A 24,534-nucleotide genomic window follows, 5' to 3' on the forward strand; every position below is an offset into this window, starting at 1 on the left:
GCGCTCACGTGACCACGCGCGGCGACGGCGGCAGCGCGATGGTGGCAGGGTTGGCGCGTTTCGTGCTCCTGCTCGGGCTCGCAACGCGCGGTTAGTGTCCGGGCTGCCGACGCCCGCGCCCCTCCACCCATGCCCAGGCCCCTGCGTCCCGGAGCCCTCTCCTCCCCGTCCCCGCGCCCCCGCCGCGCGCCCGCCTCCTCACTGCCTGTTCCCCGTAGGGCCCGCGCCCGCAGGTGCCGCCAAGATGAAGGTGGTGGAAGAGCCCAACACGTTCGGGTGAGCGGCCTCGCGGGGAGCGGCGGCGGGGGGTTCCCGCGGCGGTCCGGGCCCGGTTCCTCCTGACTGTGCCGCTTCTCTCAGGCTCAACAACCCGTTCCTGCCCCAGACCAGTCGCCTCCAGCCCAGGAGGGATCCTTCACCCGTGTCTGGTGAGTTCGGGGCCCTGGCCGCGGGCGTGCTGGGGGCCTGGGAGGGAGCCGGGAGCTGGCCTGGCTTCCCGACCGGTGGGCCGCGTCAGCTCTCGGGAGCCTGCTCCAGGGGGGCCAGGGAGGGAGGGAAGCCTCGGATGAGGGGCCCTGAAAGTTAGGGCCTGGAGGCTCATGTTGTCGTTTGTCAGTAATTCTAAAATTATTTTTAAGTGCGCGTTAACATTCCAGACTGTGATTGTACCAAGTTGAATAGTTATCCCGGATATAGTCCTTAATTTTTTTCGCTAGAGGTGATTTCTGTTACAATTCGGTGTTTGTCTTTCCAAATGTTTTTTATGCTTTTACAAGAAAAAACGTGTAGTTTTGTGTGTGTTTGTGTAAATTTTTTTTGTGATGTTTGCTTTTTTTTGAGCAGTACTACTATACAGGTGTGCTCACTTGCTGTTGTCGCTCACGGTGTTTCTTCACAGTGGATGTGGGTCTTCACTCTTTTCACTTGGTGTTTAGTATTCCATAGGATGGCTCTGCATCCTTTTGTTGTCTAGCAAAGTGTTGTTTATGATTTTTGGTCACTAGAAACATTGCTGAGGAGAACATCCCTCCAGGGACTGCCTCCTTCTACCCTTCTGTGAGTGGTTTCCTGAGACAGGATCTAAGAAGTGGAACTGCTGGGTTGTAAAATGAATATTAAATATAACAAACAAAAATCTAAGAATTTTTTTGGCTGCGTTGGGTCTTCGTTGCTGTGCGCGGACTTTCTCTAGTTGTGGCGATTGGGGTCTACTGTTAGTTGCGGTGCACAGGCTTCTCATTGCAGTGGCTTCTCTTGTTGCAGAGCACAGGCTCTAGGAGCGTGGGCTTCAGTAGTTGTGGCACACAGGCTTAGTTGCTCCACGGCATGTGGGGTCTTCCCGGACAAGGGCTCGAACCCGTGTCCCCTGCATTGGCAGGCAGATTCTTAACCACTGCACCACAAGGGAAGTCCCAAGATCTTTTTTTCTTAAATACTACCACATGTCAGGATGTGTCTGTGCTGGGGATGTAGAAATGAACAAAACATACAGTGTCCTCATGTAGTTGATAGTCTAATGGGGGGGTAGGTAGGCCATAAACAAAAAAGTAGGTAAAATGTAGAATGCTTGATGGTGAAAAACACTCTGTAGGTATGGAAAGCAGAGAAGAGTGAGTGTTTGGGGGGGTTGTTTTGGGGATTGCCGTTTTAAATGGGTTCAGGAAAAGACTGAGAAATGAAATTTTGTTCAAAAGTTGAAGGGGAACAGGAGTAAGGGATGTGGATATCTGGGGAAGAGGGGTCTAGCAAAAGGAGTGGCCAAATAAAGGCCTTGAGCAAGGATTCCAGGGCCAGAGGTATTGGCCGCAGGGGTACGGTGAGATCAGAGATAGAGGGTACAGCTGTGAGCTTTCACGCTAAACAACTCGATTCCAGCTTTTTACTGTGAAAATATTGAATAGAAAAATGGAGGAATGTGGCTGTGAACAGCAGCATACTCTCCCCCTCAGTACAAGAGTTGACATTTTGCCATGCTTGCTTTATCTTCTTCTCGTTTTCACTTTGAAAAAAGTGAACTTACATTTTGCTGAACCATTTGAAAGTCAGTTACAGACAACATGACGCTTTATTCCTAAATATTTACAGTATGGATCTCCCACTCCCCAAGTTAGCAGAAATTCTATAATATAACCAGTTCACATCCACATTTCCCTGTTGTCTCAGGAATGCCTTCTACAGCTGTCCCAGGACCCACCCCACACAGGAATCAGTCAAGGGGTTATGTGCCGGGCCAGTTGTCTTACAGGATGTTTGACCAGATCTGTCTAGCTTATGAGGTCATTAGCTTGTTCTGCTCTCCCCTGTATATTCTGTAAATGGCCTGGAAGCTTGATTACAGTCAGGTTAAGCAGTTTGGGCACAAATACTTTGTAGGTAGGCATCATGTCAGAGGGCTGCAGTCGACTGCGGCTGAGTGCTGCCAGGGTCTAGCAGTGGGAGGCAGGTTTCTCCCTCTGCCCTCAGCATGCTGTCCGTGAGCACTCCTTTGGTGCTGAGTGGACATGCTGCCCCCGGTGGCCTCCCGGTTCAGTCTGATGGGGTAGAGGAGTGCAGAGCTCTGCTTCTCTCATGCCTTCTGCATTTATTGTTTGCTGGTGGTCTCTGGTAAAGAGGATCCTTTTCCTCCCCTTTCTTTCTCTCTCCTTTTTGAATATCATTATTGGCTCAGATTTAAACCCTATTTTTATTGAGGTATAATTGACATGTTCAGTTTGATAAAGTTTGTAAATTGAGCACATGAATGTAATCACCACCCCCAAACAAGACTGAGAACATTTCCACCACCCAGAAGATTCCTACGTGTCCCTTTTAAATCCCCCCACCCATCCCTTTCTGGCTCAGATTCAAACCCTATTTTTTTATTTTTTTAAATTTTATTTATTTTTGGCTGCGATGGGTCTTCGTTGCTCTGCGTGGGCTTTCTCTAGTTGCGGCGAGCGGGGGATACTCTTCGTTGCGGTGTGTGGGCTTCTCACTGTAGTGGCTTCTCTTGTTGCGGAGCACGGGCTCTAGGTGCGCGGGCTTCAGTAGTTGTGGCTCGTGGGCTCTAGAGTGCAGGCGCAGGCTCGGTAGTTATGGCGCACGGGCTTAGTTGCTCTGCGACATGTGGGATCTTCCCGGACCAGGGATCGAACCTGTGTCCCCTCCATTGGCAGGCGGATTCTTAACCACTGCGCCACCAGGGAAGTCCCTCAAACCCTATTTTTACTGAGGTAAAATTGACATGTTCAGTTTGGTAAAGTTTGTAAATTGAGCACATGCATGTAATCACCACCCCCAAACAAGACTGAGAACATTTCCACCACCCAGAAGATTCCTATGTGTCCCTTTTAAATCCCCCACCCCATCACTCTCTGGCTTCTATTGCTTTAGAATAGTGTCATCCGTGCTTGGATTTCAGCTGAACAAGTCAGCATACACTCCCACGTCTGGAGTCTTCCTCAGCATCGTGTTTTTGGGATTCATCTGTGTTGTTGCATGTATCAGTAGCTTTTTCATATTGCTGAACACATACAAAAACTGAAATCCGAGTACGGTTTGTAGTCAGTTGTATTGTGCCAACGTCAATTTCCTAGTTTTGGTGATGTACTACAGTTATAAGCCTATGATTATTTCAAGGTAAAAAGTATGCACACACATACACACACATAGATGTATTTGTGCTGGAAGAATAGATGAAACCTATGTGATTTTAAGTTTCAAATTGAAATGCAGTATTACAGGGTTTTTATTTTCCCCTTTATTTTCTTTTTTTAACTTTTTTTTTTTTTTTTTTTAATGCTATTCTTGTCTGCTTACATTCTTTTTATGTATGTATGTATGTATGGCTGTGTTGGGTCTTCGTTTCTGTGCGAGGGCTTTCTCTAGTTGTGGCAAGCGGGGGCCACTCTTCATCGCGGTGCGCGGGCCTCTCACTATCGCGGCCTCTCGTTGCCGAGCACAGGCTCCAGACGCGCAGGCTCAGTAATTGTGGCTCACGGGCCGAGTTGCTCTGCGGCATGTGGGATCTTCCCAGACCAGGGCTCGAACCCACGTCCCCTGCATTGGCAGGCAGATTCTCAACCACTGCGCCACCAGGGAAGCCCTCTTTTTTTAACTTTTTAAAATAATTTTTTTATTTTGGCTGTGTTGGGTCTTCGTTGCTGCGCGCGGGCTTTCTCTAGTTGTGGCGAGCGGGGGCTACTCTTCGTTGCGGTGCGCGGGCTTCTCATTGCAGTGGCTTCTCTCGTTGTGGAGCACGGGCTCTAGGCGCGCGGGCTTCAGTAGTTGCGGCATGCGGGCTCAGTATTTGTGGCTCACGGGCTCTAGAGCACAGGCTCAGTAGTTGTGGCACACGAGCTTAGTTGCTCCGCGGCATGTGGGATCTTCCCGGACCAGGGATCGAACCCGTGTCCCTTGCATTGGCAGGTGGATTCTCAACCACTGTGCCACCGGGGAAGCCCCAATCTCATAATTTTTAATAGGTGGTTGGTTTGTCTGAGTCAGTATGGAAGGTCTGTGTGTTGTGTGTGCTTGACACACACCCACGTGTGCTTCAGTTTCCTTGAATCTATAGATGCTCTCCATTTCCTTGCAATTTATTGAGGAAACTGGGTCACTTGTTTCACACATTCTGGATTTTGTTCATTGCATTCCCGTGGTGTTTAACGTTTCTTCATCTATTAGCTGGAGTACAGTTGTGTGCCTTCACCCTGGCTGGGCCTCCAATTTCGGGAGAGCAGTGGGGAGAGGCGTCCCCCCCGCCTGGCCTCGGTCTCCCATCTTCAGTTCAGGGTCTGCAGAGGGGCATTTGTAGCCCTTTCTCAGGTGGAGGACCTTCCCTGCTGTTCCTGGTCGCTGAGTTTTTACCATGAATGGGTGTTGGGTTCTGTCAAATGCTTTTTTAAAACCTATCGAGAGGATGATGGATTTTCTCATTTAGGCTGTTTACATAGTGGGTAGCATTGATGTTTGAATGTTGAGCCAACACTGTGTTCTTGGAGTAAGCTCCACTTGGGCACAGTGAATACATATGTTTTATATATTGCTGGATTTAAATTGTTAATTCTTTCTGACTTTTTTCATTTCTAGAGTTTCTGTTCTTTTTCTAATTTCTATTTATCTGCTGAGATTCCCTACCTCTTTATTACCATGTTTTACTTTACACCCTGGAACATAGTTGCAATAGCTGCTTTAAAATCCTCTTCTACTTCCAACATCATCTGTGTTTGTTGGGGTCAGTCTCCTATGTTTGCCTGTTCTCTTGGGGGTGGGTCGCATTTGCCTGCTTTGTTGTATGTCTGATACTTTTGGATACACCCTTGGCCCGGCTCTCCCCTTGGGAGAATGTGGTGTGCTGAGGCAGCTGGCTGGGCGGAGCTCACCCAGGACCGACCCCCCTGCTTGGTGGTTCATGCATGCAGGGCTCAGCCAGAGAGCCAGGCAGGCTTCCCTCCCTCCACCCCCGCCGTCCTTTTTGATACCACCCCACGCTTTCCAGCTGCTGGGTTGGCTCCCTCTGTCCCAGATCCTATGGCCAGAGACTGGGGCGGGTTATGCCATTGCCTGCCCCAGGCGGGAACCCACAGGAATCAGTGCCCTCTTCTTCCAAGCCGGCCCCGCCCCTCAGTCCCCTCTACAGCCTCAGGCCTTCAGACGTTCTCTACAGTGGGATCTGTAGGAGACTTGGTCCCATGTTAGTGGCTGTGGCTTCTGATACCTGGTATCGTCATATGGTCATTTGCTCTATTCTACAGCACATATATAATGGCCTGAAAACTAATATGGCATTACTGCTATTAACTCATTAACAGTACTTGTTCTTAAATCACTGAGAGTGATTCTTCTTCCGGTGAAGTGACGTTACTAATTGTGTATAGTTCGGTTCATTTGCTTTGATTTCAGCTGTAGGGGTTTTAATGTCATCCTTTTATTTTACTTTTGAGCACATTAGCATGCCTGCGTGGTTCACGTGTAAACCTTAGGACAGATACGCCCCGAGCTCTCCTTCCTACCTTGTGCTCCCTGTCCAGGGCCATTTGCTGTTTTGTTTGTTTGTTTGTTTTAAGGTATAATTGATGTATTAGTTTCAGGTATACAACATAATGATTCACTGTTTGTATATTTTGCAAAATGATGGGAATAAATCTAGTTATTCTCTGACACCACACATAGTTACCAAAAACTTTTTTTCTTCTTGTGATGAAGACGTTTAAGATTAAAAAAAAAATTTTTTTTATACAGCAGGTTTTTATTACTTATCTATTTTATACATATTAGTGTATACATGTCAATCCCAATCTCCCACTTCATCCCACCACCACCGCCCACACCCCACCCCCGCTTCCCCCCCTTGGTGTCCATATGTTCTCTACATCTGTGTCTCTTTTTTTTATTTATTTATTTTTGGCTGTGTTGGGTCTTCGTTGCTGTGCGCGGGCCCTCTCCAGCTGCGGCGAGCAGGGGCCACTCCTCGTTGTGGTGCATGGGCGGAGCTCACCCAGGACCGACATTGCGGTGGCCTCATTGCAGTGGCCTCTCCCGTTGCAGAGCACGGGCTCTAGACACGCAGGCTTCAGTAGCTATGGCTCACGGGCTCCAGAGCGCAGGCTCAGCAGTCATGGTGCACGGGCCTAGTTGCTCCGTGGCATGTGGGATCCTCCCGGACCAGGGATCGAACCTGTGTCCCCTGTATTGGCAGGCAGATTCCTATCCACTGCGCCACCAGGGAAGCCGTGTGTCTCTATTTTTGCCTTGCAAACCAGTTAATCTGTAACCATTTTTCTAGATTCCACATATATGCGTTAATATACGATATTTGTTTTTTTTGACTTATTTCACTCTATGACCGTCTCTAGGTCCATCCACGTCTCTACAAATGACCCAATTTCGTTCCTTTTTATGGCTGAGTAATGTTCCATTGTATGTATGTACCACATCTTCTTTATCCATTCGTCTGTCGATGGACATTTAGGTTGCTTCCATGACCTGGCTATTGTAAACAGTGCTGCAGTGAACATTGGGGTGCATGTGTCTTTTTGAATTATGGTTTTCTCTGGGTATATGCCCAGTAGTAAGATTGCTGGGTCATATGGTAATTCTATTTTTAGTTTTTTAAGGAACCTCCATACTGTTCTCCATAGTGGCTGTATCAGTTTACATTCCCACCAACAGTGCAAGAGGGTTCCCTTTTCTCCACACCCTCTCCAGCATTTGTAGATTTTCTGATGATGCCCATTCTAACCGGTGGGAGGTGATACCTCATTGTAGTTTTGATTTGCGTTTCTCTAATAATGAGTGATGTTGAGCAGCTTTTCATGTGCCTCTTGGCCATCTGTATGTCTTCTTTGGAGAGGACATTTAAGATTTACTTTCTTAAGATGTGGTACATATATACCATGGAATACTACTCAGCTATAAAAAAAGAACGAAATAATGCCATTTGTAGCAACGTGGATGCAACTAGAGATTATCATACTAAGTGAAGTTAAGTCAGAAGGAGAAAGACAAATACCATATGATATCACTTATATGTGGAATCTAAATATGACACAAATGAACATATCTACACAACAGAGACAGACTCAGACATAGAGAACAGAGTTGTGGTTGCTAAGGGGGGGGGGGTTGGGGGAGAAATGGAGTGGGAGTTTGGGGTTAGCAGATGTAAGCTTTTATATATAGAATGGATAAACAACAAGGTCCTACTGTGTAGCACAGAGAACTATATTCAATATCCTATGATAAAGCATAATGGAAAAGTATGTGTAACTGAATCACTCTGCTGTACAGCAGAAATTTAGCACAACATTGTAAATCGACTATACTTCAATTTTTTAAAAAAGATTTACTTTCTTAGCAACTTTCAGATACGCAATTCAATATTATTAACTGTAGTCACTGTGCTGTACATTATATCCTCAGGACTTATTTATTACTGGAAGTTTATATCTTTTGACCATTTTCACTCACTTTGTGTCCCCCCCAATCCCCTGCTTCTGGAAAACACTGATCTGTTCTTTGTATCTATAAGCTTGGTGTTTTGTTTTCCACATAAGTGAGATCATAATGTATTTGTCTTTCTCTGACATATTTCACTTAGGATAGTGCCCTAAATGTCCATCCGTGTTGCAGATGGCAATTTCTTGTTTTATGGCTGAATAATACTCTGTTATATATGTGTACCCCACCTTCTTTATCCATCAGTGGACACTTAGGTAGTTTCCATATCTTGACTATTGTAAATAATGCTGCTGTGAACAGGGGGGTGGAGATATTTTTCCGAGTTAGTGATTTTGTTTTCTTTGGATAAATACCCAGAAGTGGAATTGCTGGATTATAGGGTAGTTCTATATTTAATTTTGGTGGGAACCTCCATCCTGTTTTCCATAGTGGCCGCACCTATTTCCATTCCTACTAACAGTGTGCAAGTTTTCCTTTTCTCCACATCCTCGCCAACACTTGTTATTTGTCTTTTTCTTTTTTTTAAAGTTTTCTTTTTTTTAAAATTAATTAATTAATTAATTTATTTTTGGCAGTGTTGGGTCTTCGTTCCTGTGTGAGGGCTTTCTCTAGTTGCGGCAAGTGGGGGCCACTCTTCATCGCGGTGCGCGGGCCTCTCACTATCGTGGCCTCTCGTTGCGGAGCACAGGCTCCAGACGCGCAAGCTCAGTAGTTGTGGCACACGGGCCTAGTCGCTCCGCGGCATGTGGGATCTTCCCAGACCAGGGCTCGAACCCGCGTCCCCTGCATTAGCAGGCAGATTCTCAACCACTGCGCCACCAGGGAAGCCCTTGTCTTTTTTATAGTGGCTGTTCCGACAGGTGTGAGGTGATATCTCATTGTGGTTTTGATTTGCATTTCCCTGATGATTAATGATGTTGAGCATCTTTTCATGTGCCTGTTGGCCATCTCTTTGTCTTCTTTGGAAAAATGTCTATTCAGACCCTCTGCCCATTTTTTAATTGGATTGTTTGTTTTTTTGCTATTGAATTGTGTGAGTTCTTTATACATTTTGGATATTACCCCCTTATGTATATGATTTGCTAGATGTTTTATCCCATTCAGTAGGTTGCCTTTCATTTTGTTGATGGTTTCCTTGGCTGTGCAGACCTTTGTAGTTTGATATTGTCCCATTTGTTTATTTTTGCTTTTGTTTGGGGAGTCAGATTTTGAAAATCATCACTGAGACGGATGTCAAAGAGCTTACCACCTATGTTTTCTTCTAGGAGTTTCATAGTTTCTGGTCTTACAGTCAACTTAAATTTTTGTGTAGGGTGTAAGATAGTGGTCCAGTTTAACCAGCACCGTTTATTGAAGAAACTATCCTTTCCTCATTGTATATCCTTGGCTCCTTTGTTGTACATTAATTGACTGTATATGTGTGGCTTTATTTCTGGACTCTCTGTTTTTATGCCAGTGCCATACTGCCTTGACTCTTCGTATGTATGTATGTATGTATTTATCTGGCTGCATTGGGTCTTCGTTGCTGCACGTGGGCTTTCTCTAGTTGCAGCGAGCGGGGGCTACTCTTTGTTGCGGTGCGTGGGCTTCTCATGGCAGTGGCTTCTCTTGTTGCGAAGCACGGGCTCTAGGCATGCAGGCTCAGTAGTTGTGGTGCATGGGCTTAGTTGCTCCAAGGCATGTGGGATCTTCCCAGACTAGGGATCGAACCTGTGGCCCTTGCATTGGCAGGTGGATTCTTAACTACTGTACCACCAGGGAAGTCCCATACTGCCTTGATTCTGTTTGTTGTTATTTTATGTTTAGTCTTCTGGTGTTTCTTTTTGCTAGTATAAGAAAATATGAATTGCCCTCTTTTTACTGTGGTAAAATATACATAAAATTTACCATTTTAACCGTTATTAGATGTTCGGTTAAGACGCATTAAACACATCCATATTGTTGGGCAAACATCACCTCTATCATCCCCAGAACTTTTTCATCTTCCCAAACTGAACCTCTGTCCCCATTAAACAACTCCCCACCCTTCCCAGCCTCTGGCCCCCGACATTCTACTTTCTGTCTCTATGAATTTAATGACTCTAGATCCCTGCTGTGGTCACTGTGTGTACACAGGTTGAAATTCACAGGTTGAAATCGTAACTGAAAAAGATGATGGTGTTAGGAGTTGAGGTCTTTGGAAGATGCTTGAGTCATGAGGGTGGAGCCCTCAAGAATGGGATTGATGCCCTTATAATATAAAGAGGCTCCAGAGATCCCTAGGCCCTTCTACCATGTGAAGACACAGCGAGAAGGCACCCTCTGTGAACTAGAACTCGACTGTGCTGGTGCCCTGATCTTGGGGTTCAAACCCCCGCAGAACTGTGAAAAATAAATTTCTGTAGTTGTAAAATTACCCAGTGGTATTTTGTTATAGCAGCTCGAATGAACTAAGTACCTCATGTAAGTGGAATCATATAATTCTTGTCCTTTTGTGACTGGCGTATTTCACTTAGCACAATATCTTGAAGGTTCATTTATGTGGCAGGATTTCCTTCCTTTTTAAGGCTGAATAATATTCTGTTGCACATATGTACTACATTCTGCTTATTTATCTGTCAGTGTACACTTGGGTTGTTTTTACTTTTTGGTTACTGTGAATAATGCTGATCTTAACATGGGTGTGCAGCATCTGAGTTCCTGCTTTCAGTTCACATACCTAGGAGTCGATTTGCTGTATCATATAAATCTACGTTTAAGCTTTATGAGGAACCACCAAACTGTTTTCAACAGTGCTGCACTGTTTTACATTCCCGCCAGCAGTGCACAAAGGTTTCAATTTCTCCACATCCTAACCAACATTTATTCTTTTCTGTTGTTGTTGTTGTTGTTGTTGGATAGTAGCCATCCTAATGGATGTGAGGTGATATCTCATTGTGGATTTTATTTGTATTTACTTATTTTTCACTTCTTCAGAAAAATGTCTAGTAATCCTTGGTCCATTTTTTAATTGGGTTGTTTGGGGCGCTGCTGTTGTTGTTAATAGGAGTTCTTTATATGTTCTGGATATTACCCTTGTTAGAAATGTGATTTGCAAATACTTTCTCACTTTCTGTAGGTTGTCTTTCAACACTTCCTTGCAAAGTTTTAAATTCTGAAGTCCCATTTATCTAGTTTTCCTTTTGGTGCCTTTGCCTTTGGTGTCATATCCAAGAAATCATTTCCAAAGCACAAAGCCAATGTCAAAGATTTCCCCTTATGTTTTGTAGTTTCAGCCTCTGATCCATTTTAAGTTAATTTCTGTACGTGGTGTGAGGTAAGGGTCCAGTTTCATTCCTGTGCATATGAACATCCAGCTTCCCGACTCCATTTGTTGAGAAGTCTGTCCTTTCCCCCACTGAATGGTTTCAGCACCCTGACAGATCCTTTGAGCATATATTCAAGGCTTTGTTTCTGGGCTCTCTGTTCTGTTTCGTTGGTCTACACGTCTGTCTTTCTACTGATACTGCACTGGTTTAATTACTGTAGCTTTGAAGTAAGCTTTGTGGGGGTTTTTGGGTTTTGTTGTTGTTGTTTTTTTTTTTTGATGGTGTTGCGCGTCTTGTGGGATCTTAGTTCCTCAACCAGGTATCAAACCTGGGCCCCTGGCAGTGGGAGCACCAAGTCCTAACCACTAGACCACCAGGGAATTCCCCTTGAAGTAAGCTTTGAAATCAGTAATTGTGAGTCCTTCAACTTTTCTATTTCAATATAGTTTTGACTACTTGGGGTCCTTTGGGAATCCATCTTTGTTGCTACGTGTGGGATCTTCATTGTGGCATGCGGGATCTAGTTCCCTGACCAGGGATCGAACCTGGGCTCCCTGCCTTGGGAGCGCAGAGTCTTAACCACTGGACCACCAGGGAAATCCCTGGAATTGTTTCATTGAATTTCCTTTTTGGGTTGTCTGTTGGGTTGTTGTATAGAAACACAACTGGTTTTTAGTGTCACTTCTGTATCCTACAACTTTGCTGAATTTAGTAGCTCTAATAGATTTCTGTGGACTCTTTAGGGTTTTCTATATATATGATCATGTCATCTGCAAACACCACATTGTAATTTTACTTCTTCCTTCCTAATTAGGATGCCTTTCCTTTTTTTTGCCTAATTGCTCTGGCTAGAACCTCCAGTACAATGTCGAATAGTGAATAGCAGGGCTGAGAGCTTCCTTGTGTTGTTCCCGCTTTTGGGAGGAAAGCTTTTTCAGTCTTTCACCGTTCAGTGAGATATTCACTGTGGGTTTTGCATATATGGCCTTTATTGCGTTGAGGAAGTTTCCTCCTAATCCTCCTTTGTTGAGTGTTTTCATCATGAAAGAGTGTTGAATTTTGATAGGTGCTTTTTTCTGCAACAATTTGGATGATAATTTCCCCCCCCTTTATTCTGTTAATGGGGTGTATTACATTAAAAAAAAATTTTTTTTTGAACCATCCTTACATTCCAGGAACAAACCCCACTTCTTCACACTGTAGAATCCTTTTAATATGCTGCTGATTTCAGTTTGCCAGTATTTTGTTCAGGATTTTTGCACTGACGTTCACAAGGGATGTTGACGTCTGTAGTTTTCCTTTCTTGTCAGGTATCTTTTTGGCTTTGGTATCAGGGGAATGCTGGCCTCATAGAATTGAGTCAGGTGTTCCCCCTTCTTCAATTTTCATAGTATTTTCTTGTAATCCTTTTTATTTCTGTAAAATTGGTAGTAATGTCCCTCCTTTTGTTTATGATTTTAGTAATTTGAATTTTTTTTTAATTAATTATTTTGGGCCGTGTTGGGTCTTTGTTGCTGCACACGGGCTTTCTATAGTTGCGGCAAGTGGGGCTACTCTTCGTTGCGGTGTGTGGGCTTCTCATTGCGGTGGCTTCTCTTGTCGCAGAGCATGGGCTCTAGGCGCGCAGGCTTGCCTCAGTAGTTGTGGCTCATGGACTCTAGAGCGCAGGTTCAGTAGTTGTGGCACACGGGCTTAGTTGCTCCGCAGCATGTGGGATCTTCCCGGACCAGGGCTTGAACCCATGTCTCTTGCACTGGGAGGCGGATTTTTAACCACTGCCCCACCAGGGAAGCCCATCTTCTTTTTTGTTACAGTAAATCTAGTTTAAAGGTTTGTTGATTTTGTTGATCTTTTCAAAGAACCAACTTCTGGTTTTACTGATTTTTGTTTTATTTATCTCTGCTTTAATCTTTATTTTCTTCCTTTTGCTTGCTAGTTTTGTTCTGTTTTGTTTTGTTTTGTTTTGTTTGCTGTGCCATGCAGCATGTGGGATCTTAGTTCCCCAACCAGGGATTGAACCCACACCCCCTGCATTGGAAGTATGGAGTCTTAACCACTGGACCGCCAGGGAAGTCCAGCTTGCTAGCTTTCTTTTTCTAGTTTCTTAAAGTGTAAAAGTTAGGTTATTGATTTGAGATCTTGTTTTGAATATGTTTACAGCTGTTAATTTCCCTCTTAGCATTGCTTTCACTGTATCTGATAATTTTTGGTACCTTGTATTTAGAAAATATTTTGAAACAAAAACAAGTTTCCCTTGTGAATTCTTTGAGCCATTGGTTCTTTAAGATTGTGTTAATTTCCATATGTTTGTGGATTTCCCACATTGTTTCTGCTATTGATTTCTGGTTTCCATTGTGTTCAGAAAAGAAACTATGATTTCAGTCTTTTTAAGTTTATTAAGTGGCCTAACATATGGTGTGTCCTGGAGAATGTTCCACGTACACTTAAAAAATGTAATTTCTGCTGTTGTTGGGTGGGTTATTCTGTATATGTCGATTAGGTCTGGTGGTTTTAGTGATGTTCACGTCCTCTGTGTCCTTTCAAGTGGGGTGCTGAATGTCCAAGGATTGTAGAACTGCCTGTTTCTCCCTTCAGTTGTCAATGCTTGCTTTGTTTTCGAGCTCTGGTGTTTGGTGCCCATATGTTTGTAATTGTTATAATCTTGGTGAATGGACCTTTTTATCAATGAATAATGTCTTTCTTTATCTCCTTTAACAGTGTTTGACTGATAATCTTTTTTTTTCTTTTTTGGCTGCATCGGGTCTGTCAGGCCACAGTTGCGGCAGGGATCTTCATTTCGGCATGTGGGATCTTTTGTTGCAGCGAGTGGGCTCTTTGTTGCAGCGCAGGCCCCTCTCTAGTTGTGGCGCATGGGCTATCTAGTTGTGGTGCGCAGGCTCAGTAGTTGTGGCACGCAGGCTTAGTTGCCCCGAGGCATGGGGGATCTTAGTTCTCTGACCAGGGATTGAACTCACGTCCCCTGCATTGGAAGGGATTCCTAACCACTGGACCAGCAGGGAAGTCCCTGATAGTCTATTTTGTCTGATACTAGTGTGGCCATCTCTGCTCTCTCTCATTATTTGCCTATCTTTTTCCATCCTTTCACTTTCAGCCTGCTTGTGTCTTTGATCTTAAATGCGTCTCTTACAAACAGTATATATAGTTGGATCACATTTTTTTTACCCATTTGGCCAATCTGTGCCTTTTGAATGGGAGAGTTTAATCTGTTTACATTTAAAGTAGTCATTGATAAGGAAGGATTTAGAGGAAACAAAACAGCAAAATTTGTCTTATAGTTTTTTTGTCCCTCATTCCCTCCATTCCTTTTTGTTGACTTACTTCTTAAGTGACGCATTTTGACGTCCTTTTTACTTTTGTGTATTATTCTGTGTAGCTGTTTCCTCTACGGTTGCCAGGGGATTACATACGATCATAAAGCCATTAAGTCTAATTTGTACGTGATTGAAATTGGTATAAATTCAAAGACTTCTCCTGTACAGCTCTGTCCCTCCCCCAACTTTGTTATTGATTTCAGAAATTACCTCTTTAAATGTAATTTGTAATTATTTTTATGCATCTTTTTAAACCCTGTAGATTTGCAGATCAGAATCACATACTGCTTTGGGTTTGCCAGTGTATTTGCCTTTACTGGAAGGACTCCCTCCAGGGCAGGCCTCGTGGTAACGAAGTCCCTCAGCTTTTGTTTATCTGGGAGCGTCTTGATTTTGCCCTCACTTTTGGAGGATAGTTTCCTGGATGTAGACTCCTCAGTCGACAGTTTTTTCTTCCATCCCACAGCTTTCTGGCCTCTGGAGTGTGGCAGAGAAATGGGCGGATAATCTTATTAAGGATCCCTTGATGTGATGAGTCACTTCTTGCTGCTTTGGACTTGGTTTTTGACAGTTTTCTTTTGTGTCTTGATGTGGGTCTCTCTGAGTTTATTGTACTTGGAGTTCAGTGAGCTGCTTGGATGTGTAGATGCATGTGTTTTGTCAAGTTGGGAGAGTCATTTCCTCAGATACTCTCTCTGCCCCTCTCCTCCTTCAGGGACTCCCACTGTGTGTCCTGCCGTCTCTTCACTGGTTCTTTTCTCTGCTCAAAATCTGTTAACCCCTTTTGTGGATTTATTTCAGTTGTATTTTTCAGCTCCAGATTTTTTTGGTTCCTTTCGATACTGTTTGTCTCTCTGCCTACATGTCATTTGCCTGATATACTTTAGTTCTTTGTTTCCCTCCAGGTCCTTAAGCATATTTCAGACATGTGTTTAACTGAAGTCTTCTATCAGTCCAGTGTCTGGGCTTCTCCCAGGTGGTTCTGTTGGGTTTTCCTTTGAAGAGGCTGCGGTTTCTTTGCAGCCTGGCCCCGTGCTGGGGCGGCCTTCACCACCAGGCTCGGTGTGTTCGGAGTCTAGGGGCAGCTGTGTGCAGGCTGCTCCTGGATGTCTTTGGTTCTCCAAGAGTCTCACCCCAGCTCCTCCTCAGGTCCTGGATGGCCTGTTGTGTGTGTCCAGCCATAACCCCTCGCCCCCCTGCAGCCTTCATGAGCAGCTCCCTTTCCTGCCTGGTGATCTGAGTTGGGCAAAACAGAGACCAGTCCTCCCGGCAGCCCCCAGCTAGGCTGGGATGTTGCACATGAGGTCAGCCTGCTCCTCACGACCACGCTGGGGTGGTGGCTTTGCTGCGTGGTGCTCACTTGGTTGCTGTAGGCCTGATTTCCAGAACTGGGTTAGCTCAGCTGGTTTGTAGGGGTTCACTTGATGTTTTCACAGGGATATGAGCTTGGAGCTTCCTAGTCTAATACTTTGCTGATGTTGCTCCAACTCTTTTGCTCCAGTTTTAAAGTTTAAACCACTGGATCTTTTCCTAAATGGCCCTGGTTCTGTGGGTTTCTGCACGCCTGCTCTTCGCACCGCGCTCAGCGGGCCGTGCTCTCCCCTTCCAGGGCCCGTGCATCTCTCCAGACTTTCTGGCAAGTGCTTCAGCCTGGTGGAGTCCACGTGAGTGAGGGCAGGGGTAGGCGTGGCCAGGGCCTGGGACCCCCCCCTGACAGCGCTGTGCCCCCAGGTACAAGTACGAGCTCTGCCCGTTCCACAATGTGACACAGCACGAGCAGACCTTCCGCTGGAATGCCTACAGTGGGATCCTTGGGTGAGCGGCGCTGGGGGCGGCTGCGGCTCCACCTGTCCACCGTCCCCCCCACCATAGCCTCACCCACTCTGCTCCTCCCCAGCATCTGGCACGAGTGGGAAATCGCCAACAACACCTTCAGGGGCATGTGGATGAGGGACGGTGACTCCTGCCACTCCCAGAGCCGGCAGAGCAAGGTGAGCTGGGCGGGAGGGTGGGATTGGGGCCCGCTCCCCCCACCCGCTCACCAGGGTTTCCCCCCAGGTGGAGCTCACCTGTGGCAAAACCAACCGGTTGGCCCACGTGTCTGAGCCAAGCACCTGTGTCTACGCACTGACGTTCGAGACGCCCCTCGTCTGCCACCCCCACTCCTTGTTAGGTGGGCGCCGGGGCCGGCGGGGGGTACTGGGGGGCGTGGGGGGCAGAGGGGCTCAGCTCAGTCTGGTTTCTGTTGGATTCTCAGTGTACCCGGCCCTGCCCATGGCCATGCAGCAGAGGTGGGACCGGGTGGAGCAGGACCTGGCGGATGAGCTGATCACGTCCCAGGTAAGCGACAGGGCGGGCGCCGCCTGGGCGGGGAGCAGTGCAGCTGCAGCAGTGCTCCCTCCTCGTTCTCCACCTGCAGGGCTACGAGAAGTCGCTCAGGGCGATTTTTGAGGATGCTGGTTATTTAAAGACTCCAGAACAAAGTGAATCGGTGCAGCAGGAAGGAGGTGCCAAGGGCCTGGTGTTTCAGACGCTGGAGAGCTGTAACGAGGTACAGACGGCGCTCCCAGGCCCGGGACTGGCCTCCCAGCAAGGGCCTGACTGCTCCCTTTCAACTCCTATTCTAGGCACATAAAACCCTGTCAAAGGAGATGAAAAGACTTAAAAGCATACTGACCCAGCACGGCCTCCCCTACGTGAAGCCTGCAGGTCAGTTGTGCCCGGGGGTTGGGGCTGAGCCCACGTTGGGACCAGCCGCCCTGCAGGTTAGGTCCTGACCTCCTGCTGCCTGGTGTTTTGGCAGAAACTTCCAGCTCTGAGCACTTGGGTCCCAGGGCACCCACGGACAAGACAGCAGAGCTGCTACGAGGCGACACTGGACTGCGTGGGAACACCCTGTGATCTGGGGCAGGAGGAGCAGGGCGACAGGTGTCAGCCAGAGGACACCTTCCTCTGTTCCTTCTGTGCCAGCAGGCTCTCGGGGTTGTGCGCAAAGATGCAGACAAAATAAAGATTCAAAGTTTTAATTAATTTCCCTACTGATAAAAATAATTCCATGAATTCTGTAAACCATTGCATAAATGCTATAGTGTAAAAAAATTTGAACAAGTGTTAACTTTAAACAATTCACTACAAGTAAATGATTATGCATTATAAATACTACCTTCTGGGTTAAGAAAATTCCATTCCAATAACATTCTCCTCTAGATACTCAAAACAGACATACAGATTGGGGCTTCCATAAATTAATCCACATGAAGCATCCACACTGAGTCGTGGTCTTCTGCTGACCACAGTTACACAAATGGTGTGACAATGTAACATCACCGCTAATACTGAACACTCAGGAGCTGACAGATTCGGCAACAAGAACGGCCTCGCCGAGCACCACGCAGCTTCAGCTGCTACACCCAGCGCCCCCCTTCATCACCCAAGTGCGGGGCAGTGACACCCTGAGACGCCAAGCCTGGCCGAGCCCAGCATGGGTGGCCCCCTCAGAAAACCAGGGCCACCGCAGCCAGGCAGCAGGGGTGGGAGGGCCCCGAGGTAGCCCCAGGAGCTCCACTCTGGGTGGTTCTTTGGTCTTCCCACCACACACCTGTCCTCAGAGCCAGCGAGTGCCTGGGAGGGGGCGCCTCCACCCCCCCGAACCCCACAGAAAGAACTGACCGGAATAGCTTATAAATACACCTAAAGCTTAATTGTTCTTGTTTATAATTTGAAAATATCTAGGCTAGATGTCAATAACAAACATTGTCCTGTTTTCCCCCCAAAAGCCCAAAGGCCTGAAATGGGAAACAAGTGCATAAATATTAATAAAATAAAGAATTTTAAACAGTGATAACAGTAGCACAAAATATACGTAATTTCTAAGAGCTAATAAATCATTATCAGTATAATTAGAAACAAAGTAGATTCACTACAACCAAGTCATATAGTTACCTTTAGCAGCGGGCGAGCTGCACGATGCCATGGACACACCTTAAAAAATGACAGCTTTCCTATCAGTTTGTCTTATGTTAAAAAAAAAGGTCTTAAACTTCTCACTATAGTAAATACATTCTAATTTGGTCACTGATAAAAATTTTTACCTAGTCACCTTGCACTTAAGAAATGCTATATAAAGTCTTTGGCACAGCCCCAAGCAGGGGGCATCCCGTCCCTTCCGGGCCAGGGCCCAGGCCCTGCTCCACGCCTGGCGGCAGACTCTGGGAAGATTCTCATGCCAATCTGGATCTGCCACGAGCAAAGTCTGGGTCAACTACAGACAGGTTTTACTTCCTCCCAGATTCCTAGGGAAAGTGACCCAATGCAGACAGAACAGACTGAAGCCGGCACTAAAATCTGACCTGTTCCCAGCAGCCTTTCTGCCACCCCGCCCCCGCACGGCGGCCGGGTCCTCCCCAACCCCATGGTCCCTGGAACATAACACCTGGACAAACAGATCCGGTGCAGTGTCGCCCTGGAGGCTGGCTAGGGTCTCCCACATGGGTGGAGAGAGGCTCCAGCCAGGACGCCCGCCAGCAAGCTCTGGGAAGGGGGAGCACCACACGGCTCTGCACAGTCAGTGTGACGCCCGCCCCGTCGGGTCCCCCACCCCACTGCCCTGCTCACTGTCACCGCGCTGACCAAGTCCAGGGGAGAAAGGACAGCACGCAGCTCCTTGGCTTTCCTAGGCGCAGGCACTTGAGCGGGAGGCCGCAGGCGCTGGGCGCTGTCACTGACGCTCCAGTTAATGTGCACGTGTTCAGGAAATGAGTTCCCTTCATAAAATTAAAAACATCTACATGTATATGTGTCTCTCAATAATCACTCTGCTATAAATACTATTAGTTTGCACTTAATTTGGAAACTGTAAAAATCCTAGGCATTTCTCACTACTAGATAAATGCTCACTTCATAAGTACTAATTTCAGATACGAAACCTAATGTGTTTACCGTACTATGGATTAACAATAGACCGATAGGAAATACTCTGTTCACAGTACACGTATAAAGCTTCATATTATCGCATATTAAAAACATGAACCTCAAAGCAGCTTATAGCAACTTGGAACGTCTGCCTAAACTTCCATCTACAAAGTGCTTCTCGGGACGTGAACTCCCAGGATCCGGTCACAGTGGCGTCAGGACCACAAACCCCGCAGAGTCACCCTGCCCGCCGAGCCCCACGGGGCCTTCAGGGTCTGTGAGGAGAGTGCGAGACCGTGGGTGGTCTGTTTGGGGCTGGGGTCCCGACGTCGGTGGCACCAGGAGGCGGGCGACAAGGCGGCCGTCACCAGGGCAGGGGCTGGCCCGCGCAGTAGGGGCACTCGGGTGCGCTGGCCGCGCACGGCTCGCAGAGCACACGATGCTGGCAGGGCCGCAGGACAGCGCTGCGGGCCCGCTCCCCGCACACCCCGCACTGCTTCGCTCGCAGCTGGAAGATCACCTGCGGGGGAGACGCAGTCAGGGGGTACCCCGCCCCCACCCAGGCCGGGCCCACGGTCAGGGTGGGGTGGACTCCCCTGCTGGGGGCCACCCAGGAACGAAAAGATGGGGTGGGAGAGGCTTCACCAAGAGACCCTTGGGTGGGGACGGGCTCCCGGGGCCAGAGCCACCACATGGTGTGGGAAGGGTAGCCAGGCAGGTGGCCACACGGAGGGGCCGGGTCAGGATGGACCCCGACTTGGGACCCAGCCTCCGGCCGACAGCAACCAAAACCTGGATGATGGCGCCTTGGAGACGGATGAGAGGTGTGCATCCCAGCGGCCTGGGCCATGAGCCGGGGCGGGGGGACGGTGTGTGAGAGGCAGGGCTGTGGAGCCTTCCCAATGCTCCAGGTTCTAACAAAATGCCCAGGTGTGGAAGGATTTTCCCACTAAGCTGAGGGCAGCGGCTTTCACGCTACATCAGGCAAAGGGGTGACCAGGGACCCTGGAGGGCGACCCAGGGAGGTGCCCCAGACAACACCAGAGCTCCAGCCGCATGAGGCGATGTGGCCGCTGTCCACGAGGGCACGGCCGCCAAGAGGAGGAGAGGTGGGAGTGGACGGAAGCTGCTTGGCCGGCTCCCCACCACCTCCATGCACCTCCTCCAGTGCCTTGAAAACGAGACCCGGACTCACCCCATCCACTGCTTCCAAATCGAGGCGCAGCTGACTCTGCAGCGAATGCAGCTTCGGCAGGGGGATGGCGCCGATGTCACCGCAGCCGCGCAGGCCGGGGAGCGCGGAGGCCAAGCCCCGGCCCTCCAGCTCCTCCTGCAGCCGTCGGAACTGGGCCTCCACCTCCTCCTTCTTCTGCAGCGCCAGCTGCCGGGCGCTGTCGGCCGCGAGAGCCCGCTCCTTGGCCTCCTTGGCCTCCCGCTGCCACGCGTCACAGGCCTGAAACCCAGGGGCTGCAGTGACGGGGCCGGCAGCCGCCACACGCGCCCCTCTCACCTGCGCGGCAGCCCCTCCCCAGGCTCACCTGCTTCACCTGTTGCCAGGACTCCTCCCACTGCCGGATCTTCCTCTTGGCCTCGTCCAGCTGCCGCCTGACCCGGGCCAGCTCGGCACTGTTTGGACTCGCGCCTGAAGAGGCCGTGGGGCCAGCATTCAGGATGGGGGACGGGCTGGGAGAGAAGCTGCCAGAGACAAAGTCCCAGATGCTGCCGGGGACGCCATTCAATCCTGAGTGTGGAGGAGCCGGATGTCAGCCTGCTTGTGCTGGGACCTCACAAGCATCTCCCCGGCAAGCTCTGGGGACCCCAATCTCTCCACCAGAAAAGGAAACAAATCCGTTTCTGTGGCTGCATCGTGGGGGCAGCAGTGCTCAGACTCTCGTCCCAGAACCCTTTACGCACTTAGAATCTGGAGGACCCCAAAGGGTTTTTGTTTGCATGGGTGACATCCATTGACATACATGTGTCATTAGAAATTAAAACAGATACTTTAAAATATCAACTCTTTTAAAACAAAACAGATCGCATAAGATAACATTTTTCAAGGAAAGAAATTTAAATCAAGTTTCCTGTTTTTGCAAATCCGTCTGGTTCTGAGCTTGGTCTCTGGCGATGTCACACCCCCGCAGCCTGCGGGTGAGGCAGGTCTTGCCGTGGTGGTGTCACGAGAGTGGCTCGGGGTCCCAGGCACACTGACACCCCCACAGAGGTTCAGGTGCAAACCCCAGGCCCCCTGCCCAGGGCACCTTCCGCCGAGCAGCAGACACGGGGACGGGATGGGCCGCGCTGTGGCCGCCTCCCGCACCTGGAGCCCCAAGAGCCCCGCTCACCGAAGGAGTTGTAGGACGGGGCTGGGGGGCCCAGCGCTCGGGGCTCCGACTTGAGGGCTGGCGGCTGCTGGGGGGGAGTCATGGCTGAGGAGACGAGTGGCCCCGACAGGGACTGGGAGAAGGAGCCGAGTGGGGAGGCGGACAGGGACGACGAGGACTGCAAGGACGGGGAGCGGGGCAGGCAGCCTGGGATGGCCACGGGCGCCGAGCCCCCCAGCGACCGCTGACCTGCGTGGGGCGGAGGGGCCAGGTTAGCGAGGGGCGGAGCGAGATCCTCTGCCCCAGGAATCCCCCAGCACCGCTCCAAGCTGATGGAGCGGGTGGACACCGGGGGTGGGGGCGCTGGGGGGACCCCCACCCAGGGAGGCGTGGCTGCACCCCTCACTGCTCAGACACCCACTAGGCCCTGCCCGGCCGACCTGTCCATGGGCATGGTGGTCCCAGTACTTTTTGGGCCCCCCAGAAATGGTGTATTTTAATAATAGAAGAGGGATTTCCCTGGTGGTCCAGTGGTAAAGAATCTACCTTACAATGCAGGAGACGCGGGTTGGATCCCTGGTCAGGGGACTAAGATCCCACATGCCTCAGGGCAACTAAGCCTTCGTGCCACAATTACTGAGCCCGGGCGCCTCAACTAGAGAGCCTCCGTGCCGCAAACTACAGAGCCCATGCACCACAACTAGAGAGAGAAAACCCACATGCCACAACTAGAGAGAAGCCTGTGCGCCGCAATGAAATATCCCGCATGCCTCAACTAAGACCCGACACAGCCAAAAATAAATTAATTGAATAAATAATAAATAAATCTTTAAAAAAATAACAGAAGAAAAAAGATAAATTTTTAGGTCAAACAGAATGATTCAGTACCTAATGTTAACACATTTGTCTTCATGCCAATGCAGTGGTTAAACATCTGAGAAGGGCCACGAAGGCCTGACCCCCACCTCTGCAGGGACCTCAGGGTGGGGGCGGCAGGGAGGGAGACAGGACCCCTCCCACCTTAGAGCCACAACAGAAGGCCCCGGAAAGCACCGGGTGCAGGCACTACCTGTGGGTCCGAGGTCACGGCTGTCGTGCTCCTCCAGGTCCTTATCTGGGGGCACGAGGCTGATGTCGCCGAGGTGAAGGTCTAAAGAGGATCCTGCAGAACAGAACCGGCGTCATCGCGGGGGAAAGCCAGGCTCTCGTGGCGGAGGGGACCAGTCTGGGCTTGGGGCCAATCTACTAGCCTCAGCAACACAGCCCTCATCTCACTGACTCAACTCCTAATCATTTGGTAAAATCTGACCAAATAAACATGCTTGACTAGTAAAGAAAATTCCAGGATGGCGACGTCCAGGGGAAAGCGGCTCACGGACGACTCAGGTGGCACCTGCGCTGACCTCCTCAGCCGGGTCACAGCAGAGACCCACACCCGTTCTCCCCTGGGGCACTGAGCTGGGTGTTCTGCTGTGGCCCTCGGTGCCCCCCAGGCCTGTCTGTTAAAGGGACAGGGGAATGGAACATGGCCCCCTCGGTGCTGACCCCACCTGACACTCCCTCCGGGGGTCCTGTACCCTGGGGACCTGACACCAAGCAGGAAGCTGTCTTGGGGTGGCTGAGGTCAGGCCTGCCAACCCCCAAAGTTCCCACAGCCCCAGAGGGTCGACTCAGGGAAGGTGTGGCCTGGGAACCGAGGGGAGGGGCTGCAGGAGCTCCTGGGACACAGCGTGGGGCCAGAGAGACCTCCCCAGCACAAAGTCACAGGCAGGTCCGCAGCAAACCGTGGTGACATCGAAGGCACAGCACACAGGAGCTCTGCCACCTCAGAACCTTTCTCCCCAACCCCCCCTCTGGGGTCTGCTCTCCCAAAACACCCCTTCCAGGAGGCAGGTGGGCCTCTCCTGTGTGGCCCAGTCCCGTTGCCCCCTGCTGGCTGCAGGGCCCCTCAGTGCCCCATGACGCCTGGTCAGATGCACCAAGTCCCATTTCAAGAGGCCACAAAGGCACTCAATGCCTCCAGCCCAGGGGTGGACCACGGGGACCCTCGTCAGAACTGCCTGCTCTGGGTCAGCCTCCCACCTCTGCCCCGCCCCCAGCTGCCTGGTGCCAAATGTCAGAGTCCCTGGACAATGTCCAACCCAATGAGCAGCATCAAGTCAGACCCACCCCAGAGAGGAGGAAGCTCAGCTCTGACTACGCCCCCCCACCCCCTGGGGCTCAGTCAGACCCCCAGGAGCAGAGGAAGGAGGAGCCGGGAGGCTGGGGTGGCTGCATTTGATCCAAGAGTCAAGAGGGCAAGGTGGGGATTCCCTCGTGGCACAGTGGTTAAGAATCCGCCTGCCAATGCAGGGGACACGGGTTCAATCCCTGGTCCGGGAAGATCCCACATGCCGCGGAGCAACTAAGCCTGTGCACCACAACTACTGAGCCTGCGCTCTAGAGCCCGCGAGCCACAACTACTGAAGGCCACACGCCACAACTACTGAAGCCCATGCGCCCAGAGCCCATGCTCCGCAACAAGAGAAGCCACCGCAATGAGAAGCCCCTGCTCGCCACAACTAGAGAAAGCCCGTGGCAGCAACGAAGACCCAACGCAGCCAAAAATAAATAAATAAACAAATAAATTTATTTAAAAAAAAAAAAGAAGGCAAGGGGATGAGACCGTGGCTCTGGAACAGAGAGACCCACGCCCAGGGAGAGGGCTGCTGCCTTTCAAATGAAAGACCCTCTACCACACTC

The 24,534-nt window shown here is 49.4% G+C and overlaps 2 protein-coding genes across 8 annotated transcripts in view; one reads left to right on the top strand and one right to left on the bottom strand.

Annotated features, from left to right (window-relative positions):
• Window positions 1–6: 6 nt before the first annotated feature.
• On the top strand, window positions 7–17,590 carry GNPTG (N-acetylglucosamine-1-phosphate transferase subunit gamma). Of its 2 annotated transcripts, XM_061209499.1 has the most exons (11): window positions 7–90; window positions 219–276; window positions 361–428; window positions 16,170–16,224; window positions 16,292–16,375; window positions 16,458–16,551; window positions 16,619–16,733; window positions 16,818–16,900; window positions 16,980–17,111; window positions 17,188–17,269; window positions 17,364–17,590. In XM_061209499.1, exons 1-11 carry the CDS (start codon window positions 39–41, stop codon window positions 17,459–17,461), a joined length of 921 nt encoding a protein of 306 aa, XP_061065482.1. In that variant the 5' UTR covers window positions 7–38; the 3' UTR covers window positions 17,462–17,590. The 2 variants fall into 2 exon arrangements, with proteins under 2 accessions (XP_061065482.1, XP_061065483.1); XM_061209500.1 differs by lacking the exon at window positions 16,292–16,375.
• An 8-nt stretch (window positions 17,591–17,598) lies between these two features.
• The window catches only part of UNKL (unk like zinc finger), a 45,010-nt gene continuing 38,074 nt past the window's right edge, over window positions 17,599–24,534 (bottom strand). For 4 of the 6 annotated variants that reach the window (XM_061209494.1, XM_061209492.1, XM_061209497.1 and 1 more), the window contains 5 exons: window positions 22,862–22,954; window positions 21,814–22,041; window positions 21,010–21,212; window positions 20,667–20,924; window positions 17,599–19,991 (listed from right to left, as the gene is read on the bottom strand). In XM_061209494.1, the coding sequence (XP_061065477.1) occupies window positions 19,836–19,991; window positions 20,667–20,924; window positions 21,010–21,212; window positions 21,814–22,041; window positions 22,862–22,954 (938 nt within the window). In that variant the 3' untranslated portion in view covers window positions 17,599–19,835. The remainder of the gene's footprint in view (window positions 19,992–20,666; window positions 20,925–21,009; window positions 21,213–21,813; window positions 22,042–22,861; window positions 22,955–24,534) is intronic. The other 2 variants (XM_061209493.1, XM_061209496.1) reach the window with 2 other exon arrangements.

Source organism: Eubalaena glacialis, chromosome 13 (assembly GCF_028564815.1).
Source record: "Eubalaena glacialis isolate mEubGla1 chromosome 13, mEubGla1.1.hap2.+ XY, whole genome shotgun sequence".
Classification (NCBI taxonomy): Eukaryota; Metazoa; Chordata; class Mammalia; order Artiodactyla; family Balaenidae; genus Eubalaena; species Eubalaena glacialis.

Coding starts and splice junctions, on each gene's coding strand:
- GNPTG (XM_061209499.1), top strand. CDS start 39: ATGGTGGCAGGGTTGGCGCGTTTCGTGCTCCTGCTCGGGCTCGCAACG. Junction 16,376..16,457: donor GCCTACAGTGGGATCCTTGG/GTGAGCGGCGCT, acceptor GCTCCTCCCCAG/CATCTGGCACGAGTGGGAAA. Junction 16,552..16,618: donor CCCAGAGCCGGCAGAGCAAG/GTGAGCTGGGCG, acceptor GTTTCCCCCCAG/GTGGAGCTCACCTGTGGCAA.